Source organism: Xenopus tropicalis, chromosome 6 (genome assembly GCF_000004195.4).
Source record: "Xenopus tropicalis strain Nigerian chromosome 6, UCB_Xtro_10.0, whole genome shotgun sequence".
Taxonomy (NCBI): Eukaryota; Metazoa; Chordata; class Amphibia; order Anura; family Pipidae; genus Xenopus; species Xenopus tropicalis.
In genome coordinates this window covers 61,146,723-61,171,806 of record NC_030682.2, presented here as the reverse complement: position 1 = coordinate 61,171,806, position 25,084 = coordinate 61,146,723, and the positions used below count along the sequence as shown (strand labels likewise).

Here is a 25,084-nt window from a genome sequence, read left to right as displayed (position 1 = left end):
AATATATTTGAGACTTTATTTAAAAAACATATGAAAAAATATTTTCCCGTCCAATTTAGTATTTTGTCAATGGCCCAAAGGTACAATCGTTTTAGGATAAACAGTGCTGATAAGTAACAGGTACAGGTATGGGATCTGTTATCTGTAAACCCGTTATCCCGAAAGTTCCAAATCACGTGAAGGCCATCTCCCATAGACTCCATTATTAGCAAATAAATCCAAATTTTAACAATGGCTTTTTCTGTGCTATTGTAGAACAGTACATTGTACTTGATCCCTATAATTAATCCATATTGGTGACCAAACAATCCTATTGAGTTTAATTAAGTTATTCTTTAGTAGACATAAGTTCTTTTAAACTGTTAAAGTTCTGGAAAACACCAGCTTTTGGAATTAGGGCACTCAAACTGGACTTTATAAAGCATCACTCATCATTGATTAGACAGAATAAACATATTTTAATGTGAATAATGAAAATGTAAATATCTGAAACTATTGACAGATAAGAAATACACCAGTTCCATTTTTCTTTAATTATATCTCCCCTACACATTTCTGTACAAATGTAACATTAGCTAATGTCTGAAGGTGTTGTTTTATGTCAGATTATTGTTCATATTTTGTCATTAAATAGACCATATATATATATATATATATATATATATATCATTTAGTATATGGCTAACATACCACAAAGACAAGTACTGGCTGGGTTATAACAACAAAAAAAGTTATATTCAATTATGTTTTTCTAAATTTGATTGATAACCCTTCTCAGTCTATAGGCATTTAAGGGTTACTATTTGAGACTTTAATGAACACAGGCAAGTACATTTTCCGTTCCTTAGTAGGATGAGTTATGCTACTCTCATTCTCTGTATAATAATATTTGGTTGTCTAAAGTTGTTCCCAACATAAATAATTAGGTTTTACTCTCACTGAATGTGGATTTTGCATTGGTTTCTTTCTGCACCTTAAGCCAAATAAAAAATCCAGGACAAAGTGCAGAGGGCAGCATCAGCAGGAGACAGGCCAGCCTTGCCCTTACCACCTGCCATAGTGCAGACAGTAAGCAAAGAGCCACGTTGCGGTTTATGTCTGCCACCACTCCTAAATATGCTTCTAAATGGCTTCTTAGTAGAGTCATTCTCCTTATAGGATAAGGAGTGCTTCATAATTCTAAGTAACTTTCCAATATGAATTTATTAAACTTTTTTAGTACTTTAAAAGTTATCTGTAAATTTAATTGCTTTAAGCGCATTTGCTTAAAGGAAAGGTAAAAACTAACTAAGCTTTATCAGAAAGGTCTATGTAAATACAGCCATAAACATTCACAGAAACGCTGCACTGACTTCTCTGAAAAAAGATTACTTGTGTCTGTAATTCCTGTGCCAGAGTCACGCAGCTTTCTGCTCTCTGGTCTCTCCTGCCCCCCCCTCCCTCAAGAGCTCACTCCCCCCCTTAGGAATGTGCATCTGAGCCAATCAGCAGGAAGCTGCCTCATAGTCTAACTAACTGAGCATGTTCACTTGGTCTGGGTGTCTGTGCAGGGGTGAGGGGAACTTTCTTTACACAGCTCAGCATTTTTTCTTCCTGTTTGGCTTCAGATCTTCTGAACGGGTGAAATATGGGGAGACTTAATGGCACTAATGGGACAACTGTAGGTATGCCTGTAGCTTGAGATTAAGTCTTTACCAGCCTTTCCTTCTTTCCTTCAAAGTAATGCTGCACTGATTCCTCTATCAAAAGAAACACAGGATTTCTTGTCTGCGCAGTTCTCTCCTCACTCCCCTCTCCTGCACCCCCTCCCACCAGAATGCTAAGGACTCCCCCCCCCCCTCCCTTAGGAATGTGTGATCTCAGCTATAACGGCTAGACTGCAGGCAGGAAGCTACATAAAATGGCAGCTGCTATCTTAAGCAAAGGGAGAAAGCTTCCAAAGCTGTTTACTCAGGTATGGTAATGGGTTCTGCAGAATAAATGTATTGTTCTAGGTGTCACTAATGTGGCAAATCTATTGGCAGTAAAATACCAACTTTCCTTCTCCTTTAAAGGGCACCTATCACCCTAAATTGCTTCCCCTCCGGTTGGGGGAAACAACAATAATAAAAAAAAGACCCTGCAGGCACTAAGCCACCCATGCCGGGAGCCATATTTATAAGCAAGGCTCCTCACTTGCTCATTATGTGCACGCATGTGATGTAGGAGCGGTGGATGTGACCTACGTCACACACATGCGCTTAATGCGCTCGTTATGCTCATTCGTGTGCCACAAAATGGATATGAAACACAGCCTGCCTAGCGCAATAGGAATCTGTTTTTTAAAAAAAAGCAATTTTTTTCACCCCACCTGAGTGTGGGCTGAGTGTGGGCTCTATTAACTAGCAATTTAAGGTGATAGGTGACCAGTAAGGTGAAGGTTTTAATAGTAATTTATACAAATAACATAAAAACCATTACAAATTTGTAATAAATGTATAATGCAAAGTTACTTAGAATTATGTTTTCTTTTATTAAGCTAAAAAATTATTTTTTTGGTTGACGTCCTTTAACATACAAAAGTCTGTAAAGGAAGGTATTTGTTACTATACTATTTTAAACTATGGGCAGTTGTAAATTCATATGTGCCAGAGTTATACCTGATGTTTAATGTATTAGAGACTTATAGGATAAAAGAAAACTTTTTTTTCTGTAAAAATGGCCCCTTTATTGGAGCTTCCTATAGATCCTCTCTGGTCCCTGTCCATTCAAATGAGAAGTGGTATGTCCTAAGGGTCCCTGCCAGAAGCACCGTAGGAGGCAGCCAATCACAGGCCTGCAGTCACACAAGCAAAGACAGGTTTCAGTTTCCTATCAGGTCAGCCTAGCTGCTAATTGGTTCGTATCCTACTGTGCAGTGTACTGAGTGCTGCTGGCTCCCCTGTACAGCCTGGCAAAGGACACAGCATGAAGTGGAACAAATGGGCGGGAATGTGGAGTTTTTGGGGACATTTCTCATTAAATCAGCCTGAAACACTACTTTTAAAAGCACATTCTTTCTTTATTTAGATTAGAGTACAATTCATTGGTACGATATTGTTTTCACACAATATGTCTCCTTTAAATATAATACTTTAGAGGCCTTTTCCAAGCAGATATGTATTCCTAAATCTAATGGCACACTAGGCGCAGCCTATCCCCTCTGCCTTGTCTCTGCACTGACAGGCACAGAGTTGTGCTGACACAAGCGGATATCGGTGCAATAAGACTGTTGTATTCATCTCACCATTAAATGGAATAAAGTTAGACGTAGAAGATTAGACTGCTAGTCCAGCACTTGACGTATCCGTCAAGTAGGGTGCAGTCTGTTTCACTTGTAAGAGTAAAACGTTAGAAATGCCAAGAGCATATGAATGGCAAAAATGCTTTTTATAGAGGACCACAAAAAAGAGCAACAATGTTTTTTTGGGTAAAATTATAATTACAAAAGCAAAATAACATTGTTGGCCCACTGATAATGTTTAACCAAAACTGGTTCATAATATTTTTTTTTGTATTTTTGGGGTAAAGATATATTTGGGCAACTGACACGATACTGTGGGAGGAGAAAGGAAGCAGGTGTCAGAATGCAAAGCCATCTCAAGCGCATTTCAGTTCTGTCAGCAGCAGATGCATCCTGGCGTGTCCTTGTGTTTTCCAAATGCATGCCACCCTCTTTTAAACTTAAAACGTCACAAATGCTGAAAGAATTTTTTTATATCCATGAGGGCTTATTGTGAACAAAAACATTCTCTGTTTGCTTGTATTTACAGAGGCTTTGTCTTAAGCAGGGCTACCCAACTGTAAGCAAACTGTCTGTGTGTGCCTTTCTATGAGATATTTTTTTGGACTCTGCCCTACCCTAGTTGTCCAGATACTTCTTTGTATGGATTATAATCCCTCAAACATGTTGAATAAGGACAGTGGCACAAGGGGAGATTAGTCGCCCTGCGATAAATCTTCATTATCGCTTGACTTCGGGAAATCGTAGCGCCGTGTATGCCATCCCACCGGCGGTTTACATTCTTGCCGGTGAGATGGCATTGCGGGGAGATTAGTCCACATGGAAGAACACGAACATCACTCCCATCTTTGGGTTAGGCCCATCTTGCATGTAGGTTAATTGACTGATATTTCATGTATCTTTAAGTATGTCCGTGCATGTTTTTGCCGTTGTCTCTAAAGGTGGCAATCCACCTATAGATCCATTCCTTTGGCAAGGTTGTCAAAACAGCAGTTCTCTGCCTGATATAGCACCTATGCATTATTTATATTATATCTTAGTTGGGATCAAACAAGTGTTACTGGTATGTCACTTTCGATAAAATATATGAATTAGAAATTTATATTTAATTAAAAAAAATGAAATAACTGTTCCTTTTATGTAAGTGATAAATCATTTTTATTAGTCCAAGTAAAAGTATCACCTAAATAGGTGAGTATTTAGGGTTCACTTATGTAACTCTCAGGCATAAGTGAGAAGGGAATAGTGCAAGAGAATTCCTTAGTGCACTTGCATAAAACATTTCTGCCCAGAAACTGCATGTTGTCTACACTTTGTGGAAGATGAGAATTCAGTGTAAGGAGCAGAGCACAGCGTCTGTGGGCTAGCCTTATCCTTAACTGGCTGCCTTAGTTAGAATAATTTGTAATCCAACACAGTACTACACTGCATATTCTACATTATTTAGATCATATTAATAGAAATAGTTACGTTTAATCTAAAAAGTACCTGGTAGATAAAACTATATGGATATGCACATAAAGTTTTATTTGAAAACCATAGAAAAATGTAAACATGGTTTGCATTTAATAAGTTGCACTTTAAACAATAAATCTATAAACTGTCACTCCAGCTGCTGCTAACAGCATCCCATGACAGCTGATGCAGAGCCCTGATTTAGACACTTGCCTTAAAGCTTTTTTGGCTTGGGCATTTTTTGGAAATCAGCCAGAAAACAGTATAACAAAAATATATACAGCCATAAATATGTAGCGTTCTAAATACTTTCTTACATTTTGTGACTTTTTTTTAATTGTTATGCAGCAATGCTTTTCTATAGAAAGTATAGAAGCCTAATTATTTTGGTAATAAACTAGATTACCTCCACTTATATGACTTTTTTTTATATGAATTTTTTTGGGTGTTGGGTGTTTTTTTGTGATAAAACCTGGCATTTAGCTCATCACTTTTCTGAATAGCAAACATACAGTTAGTTATTGATGCATACTGCATTTTGCTGTCCAAATATGGGGATCGAATACTCTGGATGAGCCAACATTTCAATAGTCATTTAATCTAATCTTTAAAATAATGACCTACAATATTTTCTACCTTACACATACTGTAAAAAGAAAGACTTTACATATCTTGTGAAATTTTGTGGCATTTTATAGTTCTTAAACTAATTAGATTGCGATCTGGAAAACAGAACTAGATACATAAGGTAAGCAATCTTTGCTATTTCCAGGGGCATACATTCACTCTGGAAAATTAAATTGCTTTACAATTAACTAAATTGCAGTGTATGTATATGAGAACATGTTTCATATTTAAACCTTTCCTGAAACTTAATCACTGAGCTCAGAAATAATTATCTTATTAAGTATAACATCTTTAGCTTTATATGGGAAAAAGTTGTTCATAAAAAGGGATAATGATGGTAAGCTAGAACTAATTCACTGACTTCAGGATAGTGCTGGTATGTGTGCCTTATGGCCAGTATTTTACTAGCCTCATAGGTAAGAATTATACATAAATCCAAATTTATTGTTAGAAGAAAGTTAACAGAAAAAGAAATGCTGGTATTTTTCAAGAAAAGGTGGCAACCTTAAGTACTAGCTGTAATTGCCCACTGGCTAGGTGGAAAAGGGCATGGTTTAAAAGGGTTGTTCAGCTTATAGTATGATGTAGAAAGTGCTATTCTGAGACAATTTGCAACTGTTTTTTATCATATGTGGTTTTATTATATTACTTTTTGTTCAGCAGCTATCAAGCTTGGAATTTCAACAGCTATCTGGTTGCCAAGGTCCAATTTATCTTAGCAACCAGGGAGTGGTTAAAATGTGAGGCTGGAATATGAATAGGAAAGGACCTGAATAGAAATATAAGTAATAAACAATAAAATTGTAGCCTTACAGAGTTTGTGAGTGACCCCTCTTGAAAGCTGAAAAACTGAAGAAGGATGCAAATAATTCAAATGCTATAAAAATAAAGACCAATTGAAAAGTTGCTTAGCATTTACCATACTAAAAGTTAATAACGGTAATATGGTAATGCTGGGAGCTATGCTGACGAAATAACCAGGATACTTCACTCACAAAAGTATTGTAGATTATTTTAGGTATTATTATAAGATTTTGTTAATTATAGATTAACAACAAAATCTGCCAGGGAGGCAAATGCAAATACAGAGACAAAATTTTGATTGCAGTAAAGGTTTTTTTTTGTTTTTGTTTTTTAAATTGAGGAAAGTGATAACAGTAGTTAGCGCAGATTTTTTTACTATGCGTCAAACAGGCTAAAAATCCAAATCTGAAAATACTCCAAATAACATTTGTCAAGATCATGTAGAAGTCAGGGGCAGATATCCCTTCCCTTTCCTGGAAGATCTTTCTTTGCTTTAAAACTTTTTTAGAGTTTTGCAACTTTTCTTTGACTTTTTCGCGCACATACTTTTTCAATTCAAATTTAAGTAATTTCCACATTCGCGGAAATTAGTTTTTTGGAATTTTAAAAACAAAAAAAATTAGAAAAGTTAGAATTTTTGTAAGTCTGCCCCTAAATCGTGGGCATGATTTTGTATCTTTGGTGTTAGTAATATATTTGTTGATTTATTTTTAGGAGCTGGTTGTGATGGGAGCCCCTGGATCATATTATTGGACAGGAACAGTAAAGGTGTTAAACCTTACAGATAACAAATACTTCAAACTAAGAGATCAAGTTGCCACTGAAAAACGCTATACATACTTAGGTAAGTTTTGCAATTTTTATCTTATTTTATCTTTTTTTGGTCTATCAATGTTATTTTTTGCCCAGGCCTTATATTTAGTGGCTGTAAATGTAGTGTTTGCAGCTGTAATTTATGCATTATCAAGTTTGCTTTCCTCGCAAAATCTTATATAAACTGTTTGTTTCACTGCAGGATATGCTGTGACTGCAGGTCATTTTTCCCAGCCTACAACAATGGATGTAGTAGCGGGAGCTCCACAAGACAGCAGAATAGGAAAGGTGAGGCTTCCGTCATTCTGCTACTCGTGATTTAGTTGGCTCTGTCTCATATCCACACGTGCAGTGACAACATCATTTTTTTCCCTTCACGCTTTTAATGCTATTACTAGTACACTGCCTGTGTGCTAACTGAACTGCTCTCCAAACAAACTCCTATTTATTAAATCTTTATTTAGGTAAGTCTATGTTTATTAATGTAAAGAAGAAGTTCATAACCTTAAGCCTCTTATGTTTTGGTGGCACTGCTACAGGATTGGGAATAATGCACATATAATGCACTATAATTAGTCATTTAAAATTAGACAATTTAATAGTGGAAATGTTTGTTAAAAGAAGTACAGGCATTATTGCAAAATAGAAAACATAACTGGCCTATTAAAAACAAAAGATCTGAATCAGATCTTGTGAAAGCAAGATAAGTTCAGAACTAAACTAAAGATACTAAGCTTAATAAAGAGTGAGTTACAAACAATATGCAGAGGGCAACTATACCTATCTAGTTGTATTTTTAATATGATTTCTGCAATTTTTCAGGGCATTACATATTTACATTTCTTAACATAAACCAACTAAAGGAACTAGCAAAAATGGGCAAAAGCGTTAGCTCAGAACAAAAAAGTTACTATAAAGGTATACACTTTATTTTTATGGCATATAACACAAAAGCACATATCTGTCTACCCTAAAGGTTCTGCCCTGCTCTATTTCCACAAAGCAATAAATGCAAGTTTCATTAAACAAAGGAAAAGGAAAAAGACCATTATATATATAACAGCGCACAAACTATTTTTATTTTTTAATTGGTTCAAAACTGTTTCAAAGGGACCATTTAGACCTTTTGGTAATGTGACCCAGTGTTTACACTAACCAGTCATGTGGTCTAATGTAGATAGAAAAAATAACACCAAAATCACCACACTCTCCAATCCTTGAACACAGAAGTATTTAAATACAGACATGCTAAAAACATCTAAAGTAATTTAATATGTATTTTATATGCTGTGATATAAATAAGTTCTTGTTTGAGGCTAGAAACACATCTGTGGGGCTTCTTAACATGTACAATTCACCTTTGAGTCAACTGTTATTATGATTTAGAGAGTGCTAGTCTAAGACAGTTTGCAATTGGTCTTTATTTTCTATCATTGGTAGTTTTTAAATTATTTTACTTTTTGTTCTGCATCTCTCCAGTTCGGAATTTCTGCAATAATCTGGTTGCTAGAGTCCAATTTACCTTAGCAACCAGGGAATGGTTTGAGAATGGATAGTAGAAGGGCTGAATAGAAAGATAAGTAGTAAACAAGCAAGAATAACAATAAAATTGTTGCCTCACATCGAAAGTTTCAAAAGCTGGGAAGAGGCAGAATAGGAAGGCAAATAATTAAAAAAGTTGAGTAAATAATTAAAAAATGTACAGTTCAAATCCTAGGGGCTTGCAATCAGGCACTCTAGGATGTATTTGAGATATTGAAAAGAGTGCATCCTATATATATATCTTGTACATGTAAAAGGACTCCCTGTTCTTTTTATTGACCAAACCATATATGTGTAACAGCAGTTACTAAACATTCTCAGAACTCACAGTAGTGCTCAACACCCTAAGTAGATAAACCAAGGGCATTTAAAACCTTAGACCTGTTGTGACAACATATCAGGTGAACTAATCCCCATTACCAGAAGTGTCTCACCAACTCAGAACTGTGTTTCCTGCTGCCCTTGTGTCATGCCATCACTATATTTTTGCAGACTGATGCAATTGTGGGTTTGTCACAGCCTGGAATCTGGGCTCCTTGCTTTGGCCAATAGTGAGACCATTCTGGTAATGTGGATTAGTCCATGTTCTCTGCACACTGTGGTATGCATAGTGTGGTGTGTGCTTTATATAAAGCAGCCCAAAATATAGGACAAATCAGAAAAAAGGACTCCCTGTTCTTTTTATTGACCAAACCATATATGTGTAACAGCAGTTACTAAACATTCTCAGAACTCACAGTAGTGCTCAACACCCTAAGTAGATAAACCAAGGGCATTTAAAACCTTAGACCTGTTGTGACAACATATCAGGTGAACTAATCCCCATTACCAGAAGTGTCTCACCAACTCAGAACTGTGTTTCCTGCTGCCCTTGTGTCATGCCATCACTATATTTTTGCAGACTGATGCGATTGTAGGTTTGTCACAGCCTGGAATCTGGGCTCCTTGCTTTGGCCAATAGTGAGACCATTCTGGTAATGTGGATTAGTCCATGTTCTCTGCACACTGTGGTATGCATAGTGTGGTGTGTGCTTTATATAAAGCAGCCCAAAATATAGGACAAATCAGAAAAAACACAGAATGTTAATGGAGGTAAATTGGGGACCCTGCCTAAAATGACATAGGACTGCAGCACAGCTGTTCCATATTATGAAAGGAGCTAATATCCTTGGATATTTAGGAGCTTTAGCTTTTGGAATGAGGCTGTTGTTCACAGTTTATTTTAGTCTATGTACCTGAAAAATCTTTTCTCTGTATTGTGCGTTATATATTATATTCCAATTTTTTTACCTCAGCTGAGTTATTTTTATAAATATCTCCACAGAAATAGAACTGGCACTACTCAATATTGTAAAAACAGTACTTACATCAACACTGTCAGTAATATTTATCTAAGAAGATACTTTTGCCAGTTCATCACAATGTATTTTCTTTCGGTTGCGTGTGTGCTTGGAGAAATGTAACTGTCACACAAATTAATTACTACATTCTAACAATACATTTGGCTTACTTGTCCTGTTGTTACAATTGTTTTGTACCCTTGTTGCGTCTGAAATATTAATATATTAATCTAGTGAAGTACATGTACTTTGGCAGACAAAGCAATTTTATATTCAATTCTTAACCTGATGTACTCTATCACTGTCGATAGTTGTTTGCAAATACATGCAAGAGTAATTGTGTATGTAATGCAGATTTGTCTACAGTAATATTGATTACCCAATATTACAACTCTGAATGTTTTACTAAACCCATTTGTAAGCTGTGTAATTTCTTAGATATTATTATAATTCCTAAGGGAACGGTTGATTGAGCTATAGTGTACTGCTGCAGTATATAAACAATAACCCAATCGATATTTCTTTTAAAGAAAATAAAAAGTATTCTAATATATTAGCCACATTTACACTGCCTTTGTCTTCATATAAGATCTTGGTAATGTGCAGGCAGTTGGTGTATGTATAGGGATCTAAAAGCAGTCTGGAATAGAAACACTAAACCTTTCCACATTTATAATAAACATATTTTTTCCTTTTAGGTGTTTATCTTCAGAACTGATAAGAGGTCTGTATCGCTTGTTAAGATTTTTCAAGCTTCTGGAAAAAAGGTTAGCCTTCCCATGTTTTACTTTTCTACAATTGTTGTGCCTGCAAAACAGTTTGCGCATGCTATTTCAGGGTTCAGAAGGCCTGTTCCAGATCTGTTTAAGCGACAGCACAAACCTTTACTAAAATTGAGTACAATGAAGGGAGTTCAAGAGGATTTTGTCTATCACTGCACTCACTCAACCCCCACTTTCTCCCCCTATCAAAAGGATAATTTGTTCACAGGGAGATGATAAGCTGTGCATAATGGTAATGCCACATGGGGGCTGATTTTGGCCTGCGGAAAAGCACATGCCAAGAATCAGCCCCAACACTGACATTAGCTTTCTTCTTTGCCTGCACCCGGAACCATTGTGTTGGCCCTGGTGCAGGCACATGCAGAGGTAAACTCTCACATTTTATATGTATATTGTTTAAACATGAATCAAAGATTCAAATTGGCCTTGTAAAAGCTTTATGCATTCACTGCAGACAATGGTTTTATTTGCCAGTCTTAGATAATAGATAAACATTCACTACAAACTATGTCTAATAATGTTGTAGAAAAACAAACAGCTGATTGTTAAGTTCAAGGTAATGAGTAAGTCTGGAACAAAGTCTAACCAGAATGCTTACAAAATAGTAAAAGTTAATGCTGATGTAAGATGCTAAATTTATTTATAATAAAAAAATAAAAAGGGTAACCTGTCTTGTGAATTCATCTATTAATACCTACGCATTTTGTGGGGGGTTTACATGTCCTTGCACCTTTAAAGCACCTTGCAATGGACAAATCTACTGCAGTTGCCATAGTCATTGCACAAAAAAAATTTAATTCATTATTTATTGTTACGTCCAAAGCCACTCCCTGCAATTCAGCATTGTTGTGCTTGGTGCCACTTCCCGCACCCCACCTCTTCCAGTGAATTGAACACAGTGTGCCTATTGATGCAGGGGAACCCTAATGCTATCCCCACTGTAGCCTGCATCAACTGACACAGCAAACTCGTGGGAAACAGGCCCAGGTGGCATTTCGATACCAGAAATCATAACATCTGAATACTGAAGCTTTTTAGCACAGTTGCATCCAATTTCTGTTGAGGTAAATGTGCAGTGTGTTTGAAAACATTGCCTGCAATAGCATCATGCACATCACCACCCCATGGCAGAGGTTAAGCTGGAATTCTTCTTCTTGGGATCCTTATCCAATAAATGTTACAGGATCATTATTTACAGGAATGTTACAGGATCCATTTGTGTTTTGTGCACAAATTAACATTGCTTTTTAGTGAATGTTTATAAATGTGGACTATATGCTTCTCTTTAAAATGTTAACATTAAGCCCACTCCTAAGTATAATATTGATGCTCACAGAAAGTGTCAAAGTTAAAATTAATATATATTTGCATACATTGCATTTGTTACCATAAAATGAATCTTTATTCTGGAGAAAAATACTGAATGCTTTGTTGTGACTCGGCTTGGTTGCAGGTGGGCTCTTACTTTGGCTCCTCCTTATGTGCAGTTGATCTGAACTCTGATGGCCTCTCAGACCTATTAGTTGGTGCTCCCATGTTCTCAGAGGTGAGGGATGAGGGACAAGTCACAGTGTATATCAACAGAGGAAATGTAAGTATTTGTGTGAACATTAAAAAATATTGATTTTATTCTTTATATTTTAATATACATATATACAGTATTTTGTGGGGTGTGTTCATAGTTCTTGAGATGTGTGCAATTATAGCCAGATTGTTTGGATGTGTACATTTCCCATGGTGTACAGGCATATAAAGAAAAACAATTAAACAGTGTGCTGCATTCTTTATGGGTTTGCATACTTGTTCTCTTGAACTAATAGACAATACAGTCTTCATATTGTAGAGATTTTTACTTCAGGACAGTGGTTCCCAAACTTAATGGCTCAGCCTTAAGGCCATTTGGGATACGAATCAATGAAAATTGTCATTAGCTGTCATAGATACACCTGAAAGCCAAGCTTGAAGGTCAATTGAGGTGGGATTTGTGCTGTACTTCATATTCTTTTAACTAAGACTGAATGACTGATATTTCCTATATATATGTAGCCATCTCTTTTGGTAAGGGGGGCCCTGACCAAAGGTTGTACCATTAAGAGGGCTGTGAACAAAGACTGGACATTCAATTTGAGCTGAAACCAAATCTCTAGAATACACTAAACTAAAATACAGGGTTAACCACGCTGAGGTAAGCAAAGCCACAAGCAGCTGAAACAGGAGCCAAAACCAGAAACAAAACCAAGGCCTCAATTTGGGAGGCAGAAACTTTTAAAAAGATCAAATTCTTAGATATATTCACATAGGTATCTGATGCCAAATGGACACTTTTGTATTGTTCTGATCGTTTGTGGGACTTGACAAAAAAATGTATTATATTAGATTGGCTGAAGTTTGTTAGTATAATACTCCTGCTGCTTATTGATGACTGACCCCAAACATTTCATTGTAGGGATTTTTCCTTCAGCAAATCTGTGCTCCCACAATTTAACCTTTTTTTTATTTGATTACTCTTGCGCGGTCTCCACCAATTAAGGAATCATTGTGTTGTCCCAGGTGCACACAGAGTGGATTTTAGTGAGAAACTGCATACTCAAGCACCTCCCCGTGTGGCAGTGCCTTAGGCACAGTGGGCTAGTAAAGTCCATCAGTATGCCAGTATGTAAAAGTAATTGATACCTGTTATAAATGCATTAAAAAAATATCAGCTGTCAATCATATCTAACTTGTAGGGTTGCCACCTGTCTGGTTTTGACCCGGACAGCCTGGTTTTTGGAAGGGCTGTCCGGGTCAAAACCTCCTGTCTGGTTTCCCAAATTTGGAAAACCGGCAGGACTCACTAACATTGATGCGACGATTGGCCAATCGACGCATCATAGCCCCACCCCTGCAAAATCACAGCCCCGACTCTTGTCCCCGCTGCTGTGACGTCACCCCCCCCCCACCCCCTGCACCGGCTAAGAAAGCCAGCAGAGGTGGCAACCCTACTACCCTACCCGCTCTTTACCCCCTCTTTACTCACTGTCTATAACGGGGTTCCCCATTCTGGCACAAAAACAATATTTCGGGATGATGCAAAGCTTGCTTTCATAATAGTGTTAATAAAATCATGCCTTCCGGTTTGATGTGATTGTAAATTCCAAGGCTGAAAGAAATAGGATTTAAATACTTAATACTTTAAATACTTATATACTTATATACCTATTATATAGTATAAGTAAAGTTTATTTTGCTTGACAAACACTGTTGAAAAGGATTTGGAATTATTTCTTATGTTGACAGGTCCTTTTTAAAGTGCTGTGCTGTTTTGTGCTTGATGCTCCAAACTCTTCCCCATGTGTATTTATTGAAAAAAAAACAGAAAACAATTAAAGCCATGATCTATCCAGTCAAAACTGTTACTCTTGCTTTAAGCTTCGTGAAGCATAAAATAAAATGTAAAAAAAATGGAACTATACAGTGATGGTATTGAAGAATACATCTTTGCCTCACTGACGTTCTAATTCTGTCTTGATTTCCCTCTGACATAAATCTGTTTTACTTGCAGACATATAGTCATTTCCTAGAATTTACAGACTTCGTAATGCAGCCTTACAGTTGGCAGTGATTCAACTGTTTCCCTTGTTAGCCTGTTTTACTTTGCTGAATAGGTCTCAGACCAGTTTATGTGAAATATATAGGTATCTTTGATTTATCTGGAAATAGTTATATCGAAAATTTAGGTTAAGAAAAGATGACTGTATAAGTTCAACTCCTGTGTTTATCCCAGCATGAATATATATATATATATAGTATAAAAAAGACCAGCAACTCCGGGATTTCTTGTGAAAAATCAAAACATATATTCATATATTCATTTAAAACAGGCTGTTTATGCTACTTTGAATATATGTTTTGATTTTTCACAAGAAATCCCGGAGTTGCTGGTCTTTTTTATACTATTGGAACCCTTTACCGAGCACCTGAGGTATGTTATGTAGCACCCGAGGTATGTTATGTAGCGGGGTGCCATCCTTTGTATATATATATATATATATATATATAATATATATATATATATAATTAGTCTGTGTAGGCTCTGAGGTGTTGTGTTGACCAGGTGGGAAATCATCTAAAGGAAAGATACAAGTGATGGCACCTAGGATTTCTCAGCTAAAAGGATTTTGTGAAGCTAGCAGAGAGAGCCATGGATATCCTGTAAATTATATCCTTGTAAATGGTGCTGAGTGATGTCATAAGTTATAATAGGTGCTTAGTGAAGTCATTTTTGTCACAGGACTGATGTTTTATTATAAAATGTGTGTATTTTAACAAATAATGTATATCTTGTAAAATATACATTTAAAGACAAAGTATCCTTTAAATATACTTATATTTTAAAACAGGGGGTACATTATACAGGTATGGGACCTATTATCCAGAATGCTTGGAACCTGTAGTTTTCCAGATAAAAACAAAACAATTTAAACATTAAATAAACCCAATATGACTGTTTTGCATCCAATAAGAATTAGTTAATTATATAAGTTGGGATAAAGTACAAGGTACTGTTTTATTATTACAGAGAAAGTGGAAATATGTTTTACACTTTCCAAGTATCACAATTATGTGTTTCCTGTAAACTATGTCCTTAAAAAAGGTACTTAGTGATGTCATCAGTTATAATCAGTTCTTAGAGATGTGTATAACGAAGAATATTATTCCTTTGGTTTTAATTTTTGATTTCCTAATTTTCTTTCCTCATATTTGATTGGCCTCCTTGATTTTGTAGAAATAAAGGCTTGCATAAATATAGTTCTGAAGTTGGATAAATCATCAGTGGCTTTGCTGCAAATCCATGAGAACTGTTGTCTGTATTTGCTTGTGTGCATGGGGGGGGGGGTTGTTCGCACTTATAAGTTTACCTTAAAACACTTTATATCATTTCTAGTATAGCAAATGTGCCAAAGTATTAGTTGCATAATGTTATGTTTTTTATTGCTGTGATTTTTTTCTCCAGAAGTGTTATTAGCAGAGCATTTTTCACATGGTTCTCATTTCCCAAATGCCACAGCTGTTCTCATTTTTTAGTACGTTTTGCAGGTAGTGTAGTGTTTATAAAAGAATGTATATATATTGTAAAATGTTTACCAGTCCAGTAACCTTTCACAACGAATATGCAGTTAGATTTTATTGAGTCAGTAAATAATAGGAAATGTCTTATTAGTAGTTGCTGTGGTTCACTGAACTAAGCCACACATTTTCCCATGTTATTACACAGACAGTGTATAGTTGTATTTTAGTGAAGACAGCCACACTATAAAGGACAACATGAATGTCCACCACATAAGTAACGGGAAATAGTACAGGTATGGGATCCCTTATCTGGAAACCCGTTATCCTGAAAGCTCCGAATTATGGAAAGCCCCTCTCCCATAGACCCCATTTTATTAAAATAATTTAGATTTTTAAAACTGATTTCCTTTTTCTCTGTAGTAATAAAACAGTACCTTGTAATTGATCCAAACTAAGATATAAATAATCCTCATTGGATGCAAAGCAATCCTATTGGGTTTAATTAATGTTTTATTGATTTTTTATTAGACTTAAGGTATGGAGATCCAAATTACGGAAAGACCCTTTATCCGGAATACCCTTGGTCCCGAGCATTCTGGATAATGGGTCCTATACCTGTACTGATTTGTAATGTGAAAATGCAACAATAACATTATAAATGAGAAATGTTAAGATTATTATTTGACATTATTTTGATGCAAAATGCATCAAAATACAAATGCAAACATTATATTTTGATGATATCGTGTAAATGACTGATTTTCAGACAGTGTGGTTAACTTTTACCAAATCAGCAAATGTCCTAAGTACTTGCTTGTTTATAGTAAAGTAAAGAATATAACTAGCGTAGTTGGTAAAGGCAATTAGTGGACAAGTGTGTGTTACATAGTAATAGTGAAAAGGACTTGCTTGTTACATAACAAAATGAAGAAATGAAAATACTTATTGGTATCATATATGGTACTAGGATTAAACTGGACATGTTTGTGTCATGATAAAGATACAGTTAGGCCTATGACACCCCTAATATTGTGAGCTGGTTGTTTCCACAGTGCAACCCTGCTGCTGGTTACATAGTTAAATGGAATCTGCCCGTCACCAGCAGTGCTTTTTGAGGGTTGTTTGAACTAATTGGCCTGTCCCTGGTAGTAAATAAGCATTGTGTACCATAGGCCTTAAAAGTTTCTAGTTAAATTATTACAAAGAGCTTACAACATACTGGTTGCATCAGACATTGTCCCCCCCCTTCCCCCCCGATTCTAATAAAATACTGTTTTTACAATATAAAAATATAAACCAATATCTGTTTCTCTCTCCAGTCAATAAAATGCTTTTTACATATGTGAGTTTTAAACCAAGGTTTCTCCTCAATTAAATTGATGACGATTGAATAAACCACAACTGTTTTTTATTCAAAAGTATTTCGAGTGAATTCCTGAGATAACTAATTGCTGATTTCTTTGGTTAAGCACCTAGTAACTAAAGTTAGTTACTAGTGCTAGTTATAAGAGTGTCTTTACTGTTGAATTTACTATCATGCGTCAGGTTTACCATATGTATGATTTTCAAATGTAGTGTTTATATATAAATATGTTAACTGTATTTTAATGTTTTTTAAATGTTTTTTCCTTGTCAAAAACAGAAGGATACTCTCTCTCTACGCGCTATAGATTGCCCCAGATTGCAGAAGTAGATATTAAAGCTGTGACATATTTAAAAACTACAGCCTCACAAAGTGAGATCACACAGCCTATATTTAGCAGAGGAAATACAATTTCATGTAAAACCATTTATCTTTTGTTCTATGTTTTAGCTTAGCTGGAAAAGTTTGAACTGGATGATATCAGACGCTATCTTTGATTGTTCAGCATTGTGTTGCTTCACCCTTTCCTTTTTTTCCTCAACAAGTCAGCCCAAATTACATTTACCAGTACTAGCTCAATGAATTGTTACTCACTATATGGAAAAGGGTGATGATGTATACATGGCAATTATTGCGGTGTCTCGAGTCATAGGAAGGTCTAGCAATTGTCAGGTGTTTCCTGATGAGTGTTTGAGACCAAACATTTTGCTTGCGGGATATCCCATTTTTAATGACTGCTGTGCTTTTAAAGGAACATGAGATTTCCTGTTAATATACAGTTGAAAAGAAGAAAAAAATGAGATTTGGTGACACGTTATTCTACTTACTCAAACTTTTGTTTTATGTTTTCATGTTTTTTAGAATGTGACTGGTTATGATGCCTAGTAAATATTCATCTACATTTGTTATTTTATTGAGATAGGAATGCAATCATATAAACTTTTTATAGAAACCCAGCTTTTTATTTTCCAGGGAGTGATGGATGAACATATAAATTTAAATGGTGACAATGCATACAATGCACATTTTGGAGAGAGCATGGCCAACCTGGGGGATATTGATGATGACGGCTTTCCAGGTCAGTTTTTTTTATATTCTCTCTTTAGTATCTAATAATATATGTGTAGCCAGTACTGAGTAATAGACATTAATATTATAGGTGTGATATAGATTATTTTATATGGGCTCAGGTGACAGTCCTACTTTTAAGGGCGTTGTCACACATGGCTTTTCTCTGCTGACAGGAATCATCCCCAGTGCGTTTTCTGTGAGCATCGACCTGGCAGTGTAGTGCTCACAGAACATAGGGCAGATCAGGGCAGATTGGTGTTTCCACTGGCAGCGGAAAAAATGCCACATGTAAAGTCAGCCTAAGCAGGTTTTAAAAATTTGCTATGCACAATTAAAATTTGCAGTTTAGTCCCTATTGAGGATTTGACTGCGAACTGTAAGTTTTTGTTATTATTTTTGACTTTTTACAGTGCACCGTTAAAGTCCTGACAGGAAATGTAATAAAATAGGAACAAAAATTAGCATTTTACACTGTACTATTTTAACATTAATACCAGTTTAATGCAAATTAAATTACCCCTTTTACTTCCTGCAAGATTAAACAAGAAAACAGGTGACCTAAATTACCTAAATGAACCTAAATTAACTGTCTCTTACTTTTAACAGATGTGGCCATTGGAGCCCCACAAGAAGATGACTATGCTGGAGCAGTTTACATTTATCATGGGGATACTTTAGGAATTGTGTCTAAGTACTCAATGGTTGGTGTTTTTGGAACATAAGGATATTTGTTAATATTTTCATGCTTCATAAAATTATGCCTGAACTGAATGCTTAGTGTGTCTGTACATAGACTAAAAGTAGAGAGAGTAGAGGTGAATGTATTGGCCTGTGTTTATATGTAGGCTGAGAAACAGCCACATATGGCATAAGTCTTATATTTATCTTAATTGGCTGCCCCCATGGCTACACAAAACCTTATTTAAATAAACCGTATTAGTCTTTTAGCAGCAAATACATTTTTTACCATTGCTAGGTAATATCACATTATTTTTAAATGCATATAAAACACTTCATACTTTTCCTTTACCTAGCTTGTAGACAGAGCATGTTTAGATGCCTTTCACCTAGTGCATCTATCACAGTAAAATAACCCGTCTACCTCCAGATGGGGATTTTCCCTGACCTGATGCCCTTCACTGACATATGATTCCTGAGCCATTCACCATGTTAGCTGTTGTCATTATAACAACCAGTCATGGACACAGATGCAGTCTCTCGTGTTCTTCAAAAAGGTTATTAATGTTAGCATTATAACAGTTCATTTTACTCTGAATTTGTTTTGTTTTTAACTTTGCTTCTCTTTAGAGGATTTCTTCAAAAAGCATTGGTCCTGGCTTGATGATGTTTGGTCAGTCAGTGTCTGGAGGGATTGATATGGACAAAAATGGGTACTTGGGTAAGTTAAATGTACTTGATTTATTGGATATGTCTTTAATGCTTTTATGTCATGTAATATAAAAAATAATTCTACAATACTTCAGTGACCCATCAACTCCAGCACATAGGGGCTGGCACCCAAATCCATGAGTTTTGTTTTCCACTCCTGCTAAGGTTCAGCTACAGGATGTCAAGCGTCATACCAGATATATCCGTGCCATTAGGGGCAGTGAAGCATCTGACATATAACTATAATAATATAAGAGAAGTGCCTACATCTGATATAGAACACTAATAACAGTTGTCAACATAAAAATATGTTAAATGCGAAAATCTGAGCAATCAAATGTTACCAGTGCACAACTTACACAACTTAAATATAGATTTTTTTTTTTAAACAAAATATGTCCTCAATTCATTTATAATAGAGGTCATAAATGGCCAGTCAAAAAGGGCTAGAGTTAATAGGATAAAGGGCATATCTACAAACCGTATTAGTAAAGTATCTCAAACTCAAAAAAGGCTTTAAAAAAAAAAAAAAATAATAATAATAATATATATATATATATATATTTATAAGTTTTATTTATATTTGTTTTATTTATTCAAATAAACCTTTTTTTTTTGAGTTTGGGATACTTTAATAATATAGCTAATGAACAAAATATACCCTGGTGCTACAGGTCTCCTTCAAGCCATGCTGTCTTCTAGGGTTTCTCAACTTGAAAAGTAATAGAAAAGACAATTTTGTATGGAACACCAGAGGGAACAATTTGGAAACTAAAACTTAAAAACACAGTTTACAAAGTATGCGACTAAATGTAGCTTGGAAGCACTAACACATGCTGCCTGTTATTCTTTTTTATTGCTTAACTTCAGTGTGTTACCAGAGTCCTATCTATTCCCAGCCCTGATAACTGGCAATTTAATCCATTTGCTATCATTCATATGCCTTCTTATGCTGGTTATGATTTGATTTGGGTAATAGGGTGTAAGGGTAAATCATTGTATTTAGTCCAAATTATTGCAAGGAAATGGTACCTTCCCCATTGCTGCTACAACATCAACTAATACCTTGGCGCATCTGGGAGGACCAACTATTTGGGGGCAATATCAAACATTTTGAAATGCTGATGCATGTTTCAATAAATGCTTTATCGAGGTGTATTAGTACCAGTGGGCAGTACATGTAATACAACTTACTGAAAAACTTATTTTTTTCCACCAAGATCCTTTTAAGCAAGACTTTAAATAGACATTGTGCATTATGTTCTTATTTTCCACATTGCTATAGACTGACTGCATAGACTGACTGCTATAGACTGACTGACTGACAGCTATAGACTGACTGACTGACAGCTATAGACTGACTGACTGCTGACTGCACAGACAAGTGTTTGGTACACAGTTGAAGTTTGCAAACTTTTCAACTACAAATTATGTTGTGTGCCCATGCTTCTTGGGCTTTGAGCAGATATAGAAGCATTTATATATTTACTATATTTAATGTGTATTATTGAATGCTCATTTGTATGAGAACAGCTTCTATTTTTGTCTATCTTTAATCTTAGAGATTTGGATTTCTTTAGTGGAGCTTTCTAATGTCCATTTATGGCATGGTTTGCAGTGAACCTTTAATGGAATTCTTCGAGATCGCAAAGGTTTCATATGCTTTTTTTTTTACAAGCAGAAAGTTAACCCATCCTAACAAAACATATTATAAGGATTGAAAAGTGATCCTTGTAATCTTTGATTGACACAAGCAATACATCAGTGCACATAAATATATGTGTCTTACAGTTAATTGTCATTCATTTTTCTTGTCCCAGTGTAATGCAGTTACTGTGTGTAATATACAGATGTCACAAAGGCATCTATACCTATTTATTATGAGAGTCTGGAAAGTTTCCATTAGCCCATTGCTATATATAAGCAATGCCACACTGGAATGCTCCCATAAGGCACTAAGATGACAGGGGAACAACTGATTACTTTGAAATTATTCAACCATGAATAGTTTCATGTCTTGAAGAGTCTAGAATGGCTTATAAGGCTGTATACACTATATACATTCTAAAATGTTGTGGATATAATTACCCCACTTTTCTGCTTGTTATATGGTAGATATGTTCTGCCTGCTTTTTACCACTGCTTTCATTCTAGGTTATATTTATTTAAAGTGATACTGACAGGAAAAAAATACTTTTTAAAATATTATGTACCTAAAAGTTACCTACCTTTCCTGGATAGGTTTGCTTTTGCAAGTAATTGTTACTTGAAGTTCTGACTTCTGCCAACCTGACTGTCCCTTCTCAGCCTGCCAGTTATGGCTTCTAATGCTAACGGACTACTTCTGACGAATATAGTAGCCCCCTCATAGAGGAATATGGGGGATCATATTGGTAATGTAAAAGCATCAGGAAGTACTTTTATGGCAACTTTAAAAAGTTCATGTAAAGACAATGTTATGATATATTTAAAGGAGAAGGAAAGTCATTTTGGCATTTTACTGCCAATAGATTCGCCACATTAGTGCCACCTAGAACACTATATTTACTCAGAAGAAAGCTTTACTATACCTGAGTAAAGAGCCCTAGAAGCTGATAGTGGCTGCCATTTTTAGCTTGGTCTTGGTAGCTTCTTGCTGCAGTTATAGCTGTTGGAATTCAGATTACAAGGGTGGGGGGAAATGAGTTCTTATGCATTCTTATAGGAGGGGGAAGCAGGAGAAGGGAGGGGGAAAAGGAATAGAGAAGAGAACTGAGCAGACTTGTGCCCCAAACCTGAAGGAGCCCTAAAAGAGAGGAAGTCTGACACCCAAAAAAGGAGACAAGAAATTGTGTGTTTCTTTTGATAGAGGACTTAGTTCAGCTTTTCTGTGAGTGCTTATGGCTGTATTTACATAGACCTTTCTAATAAAGCTTAGTTTTTTACCTTTCCTTCTCCTTTAAAAACTGTTTAATTTTAGGTGTCAGTATCCCTTTAACTGCTGTGGCACAGGGGGCAACATTTTGACAAGCATCTGTACAGTACTGGTGCTCTACCAGTGAGAACCATATACTGTAGAGCAATGTAGGACAACTGCAAGTGTTCTGAGGCTGCATTTTAGTAAAGAATATGTATATGGTGAGCAAAACCCCAATGGCCAAACAAAAGCATAGGGTTATAGCATTTTTTTGCCATTTCCTGTAAAGCAATTATTATTGATTTTGATTTTATTGATGTGTAGACATGTGGAGTCATATGACTGGAAGTTTAATACAGTTGACTTACTGTGGACATATAAAAATTCAGAATATCTTTGTAAAATGATATAAATCCAAATGTTTGATGTTTCTGTAAACAGTTTTCAGATATCTTTTTTCATTTCTTACCTGCTGAAAACAAGAAAGTTTTATGAAGGATAGGGTAAAAAATAATTAATTTGACATCCTAAATAGGAAAATGCAAATTAAATTAATAAAATAAAGATGGATTTATATGTCTCTATACAGTGCATTAACAATTGTGTTTGACATTGTAAAGCAATTTAGATTGGTCAATATGGCTTTAACATGATGTAACTCCCAGAGTGACTTCTCTCCCTCCTGGCATCCTCTGAAAGCAACAGAAAAGCAATTTTTGTTGGTCCTGTGACTGATGAGCCACTTACTAGTCTGATGCGGTTCAAGTAGCTTTTATCTGTCATCATGATGTATCTCTTATGGCTGATCATTTGTTCTTTCAGATCTCACGATTGGGGCCTTTATGTCTGATACTGCGGTGCTACTGAGGTGAAGAATTTTTTATGCTTTTTGTACTTTAAACAATGCTGAAGTCTGTATCTTAGAACCGAGAGTATAGAGGCACAGTATGAATCTGTATAATATCACAAAACAAAGTATACTAAAAGTATATAATATTTCTGCAATACACATTTTCCTTTAAAAAACAAATATATGCAAGAATATTCTTCTACAAGCAAAACTATGCAAGTTACTTTAATTGTCTGTTGCCTGTAAAGCGGCACTAACAGAAAATGGTCCGAGGTACAGAATAAGCATTTTTAAGCAGATTTCTGTAAAGATACTTAATTTTCTGCCACCTGTTTTCAAACAGGCTTGAGGCAGCAATTTTATCAGAATTCCTTAGTCATGTCAAGTCTGCTCTGAGCAGTGAAAAAAAAAAATCTGCATGCCAGAAAACAGTTTATGGTTTAAATAATTATGCTTCCATTGGAAGTTTCAAAACATAGCATGTGAACAACATAGTACGACTTCTGTAACAGCTGTCTGAGGCTCAGCCTTCAACCATTGCTAGTGACTTGTAACCCTGGCCAAGACCTTACACTGGAAAGGGCACTTCAAAATAACATTTTTTGTGAGAATCATTTTCATTGTGTTAAAAAATATGTTATATGTTAAAGATTTTATTTGTTTAGTGTTTAATAGAATTTGGTATACGTTAGTAGTATGGAAACCTTGAAAATAATTTACAACAAAATCCATGAGAATTTGTACTGGCTGTACATCACCAGTTAGAAAAAAATGGCCTAATTCATTTAGTTTGAGTTATATCATATGGTTATTTAAATCGCTGGGAATGGGACAACTCATAAGCTACTCATGTGTAAACAAAGCCTGCAACATTTGTTACAAAAATTACAGCAAGTTTGTGGTCATTGGTGCTATCCAATTGACAAAGAGAGATATCCTTGCAATATCTCTCAATGCATGGCTTAAGGGGCTATACAATATTTGTTGTTTTGGGGGACATCTCTGGATAATAGCCCCTTTAAAACATTACAGGACACAATTGTGTTGGCCTATAGATGTACTTGATGTATTTGGACAAAACATTTACTAGAGAACTATGCTGTTAATATGATTGTTGTTACTCTATGTATAATTGATGTATAATCTATGCAAAGCACTGTGAGGCATGCTGACTCCATATGAATAAATAATAATAATATTGCACGGTACAAGCATGTATTTCTCTTTTGGCTATAAACAAATGGTATGTTAGTCTAGAAGCATGTGTACAGAAAGAGAAAGCTATAGCAATTTTCTGTACACAGACTGGGTATGTCACATGTGATGTTTCTGATCTGTATAAAGCAACTGTTGCTTCCAAAAACTGCTTCATGTGCTTTTTTGGCATCTGTTTAAGGCTCCTGACAATACAGAGGGAAATAAAACAAATCAGGTTAGGAAATAAAGTACTTCCTTTAAATCATGGGGTCAGACTTTAGAAGTGGAACTCTAAACTGCAGCCACTCCATTTGGTTGAGAATTCTGGGAGGTGTAGTTCTCAGAGGACTGCACATTTTACATCTTTACCAACCGTTATTAGGTTGGTAAAATGGATTCAAACTGTGGTCCAAGATATAGATTGCAGCAAGAGCAGGTTGAAAGCAACCCTGTCCTTAACATGTGCCATGGGCAGGAAATAAGTAAATAAGGAAATAAGCTTGTTTGTACCCTGCTCCCTAACCTGCACATCTCAGTGTCATGCAAGTTAGGGTACAGTATGAGGGACACCTGTGTACTTACTATTCCTAAATTCAACTCTTCCAAATGGAGGGGGTGTTGTATTATTTTGGGAGTGCAGGTCC

General features: G+C 35.7%; 1 protein-coding gene across 1 annotated transcript in view; it reads left to right on the top strand.

Annotated features, from left to right (window-relative positions):
• The window catches only part of itga9 (integrin subunit alpha 9), a 190,711-nt gene that overhangs the window by 45,903 nt on the left and 119,724 nt on the right, over window positions 1-25,084 (top strand). Inside the window, exons 6-13 of the mRNA XM_002940247.5 lie at window positions 6,863-6,992; window positions 7,164-7,249; window positions 10,542-10,610; window positions 12,079-12,216; window positions 18,010-18,115; window positions 18,715-18,809; window positions 19,417-19,507; window positions 23,216-23,261. Of these exons, the coding sequence (XP_002940293.3) occupies window positions 6,863-6,992; window positions 7,164-7,249; window positions 10,542-10,610; window positions 12,079-12,216; window positions 18,010-18,115; window positions 18,715-18,809; window positions 19,417-19,507; window positions 23,216-23,261 (761 nt within the window). The remainder of the gene's footprint in view (window positions 1-6,862; window positions 6,993-7,163; window positions 7,250-10,541; window positions 10,611-12,078; window positions 12,217-18,009; window positions 18,116-18,714; window positions 18,810-19,416; window positions 19,508-23,215; window positions 23,262-25,084) is intronic.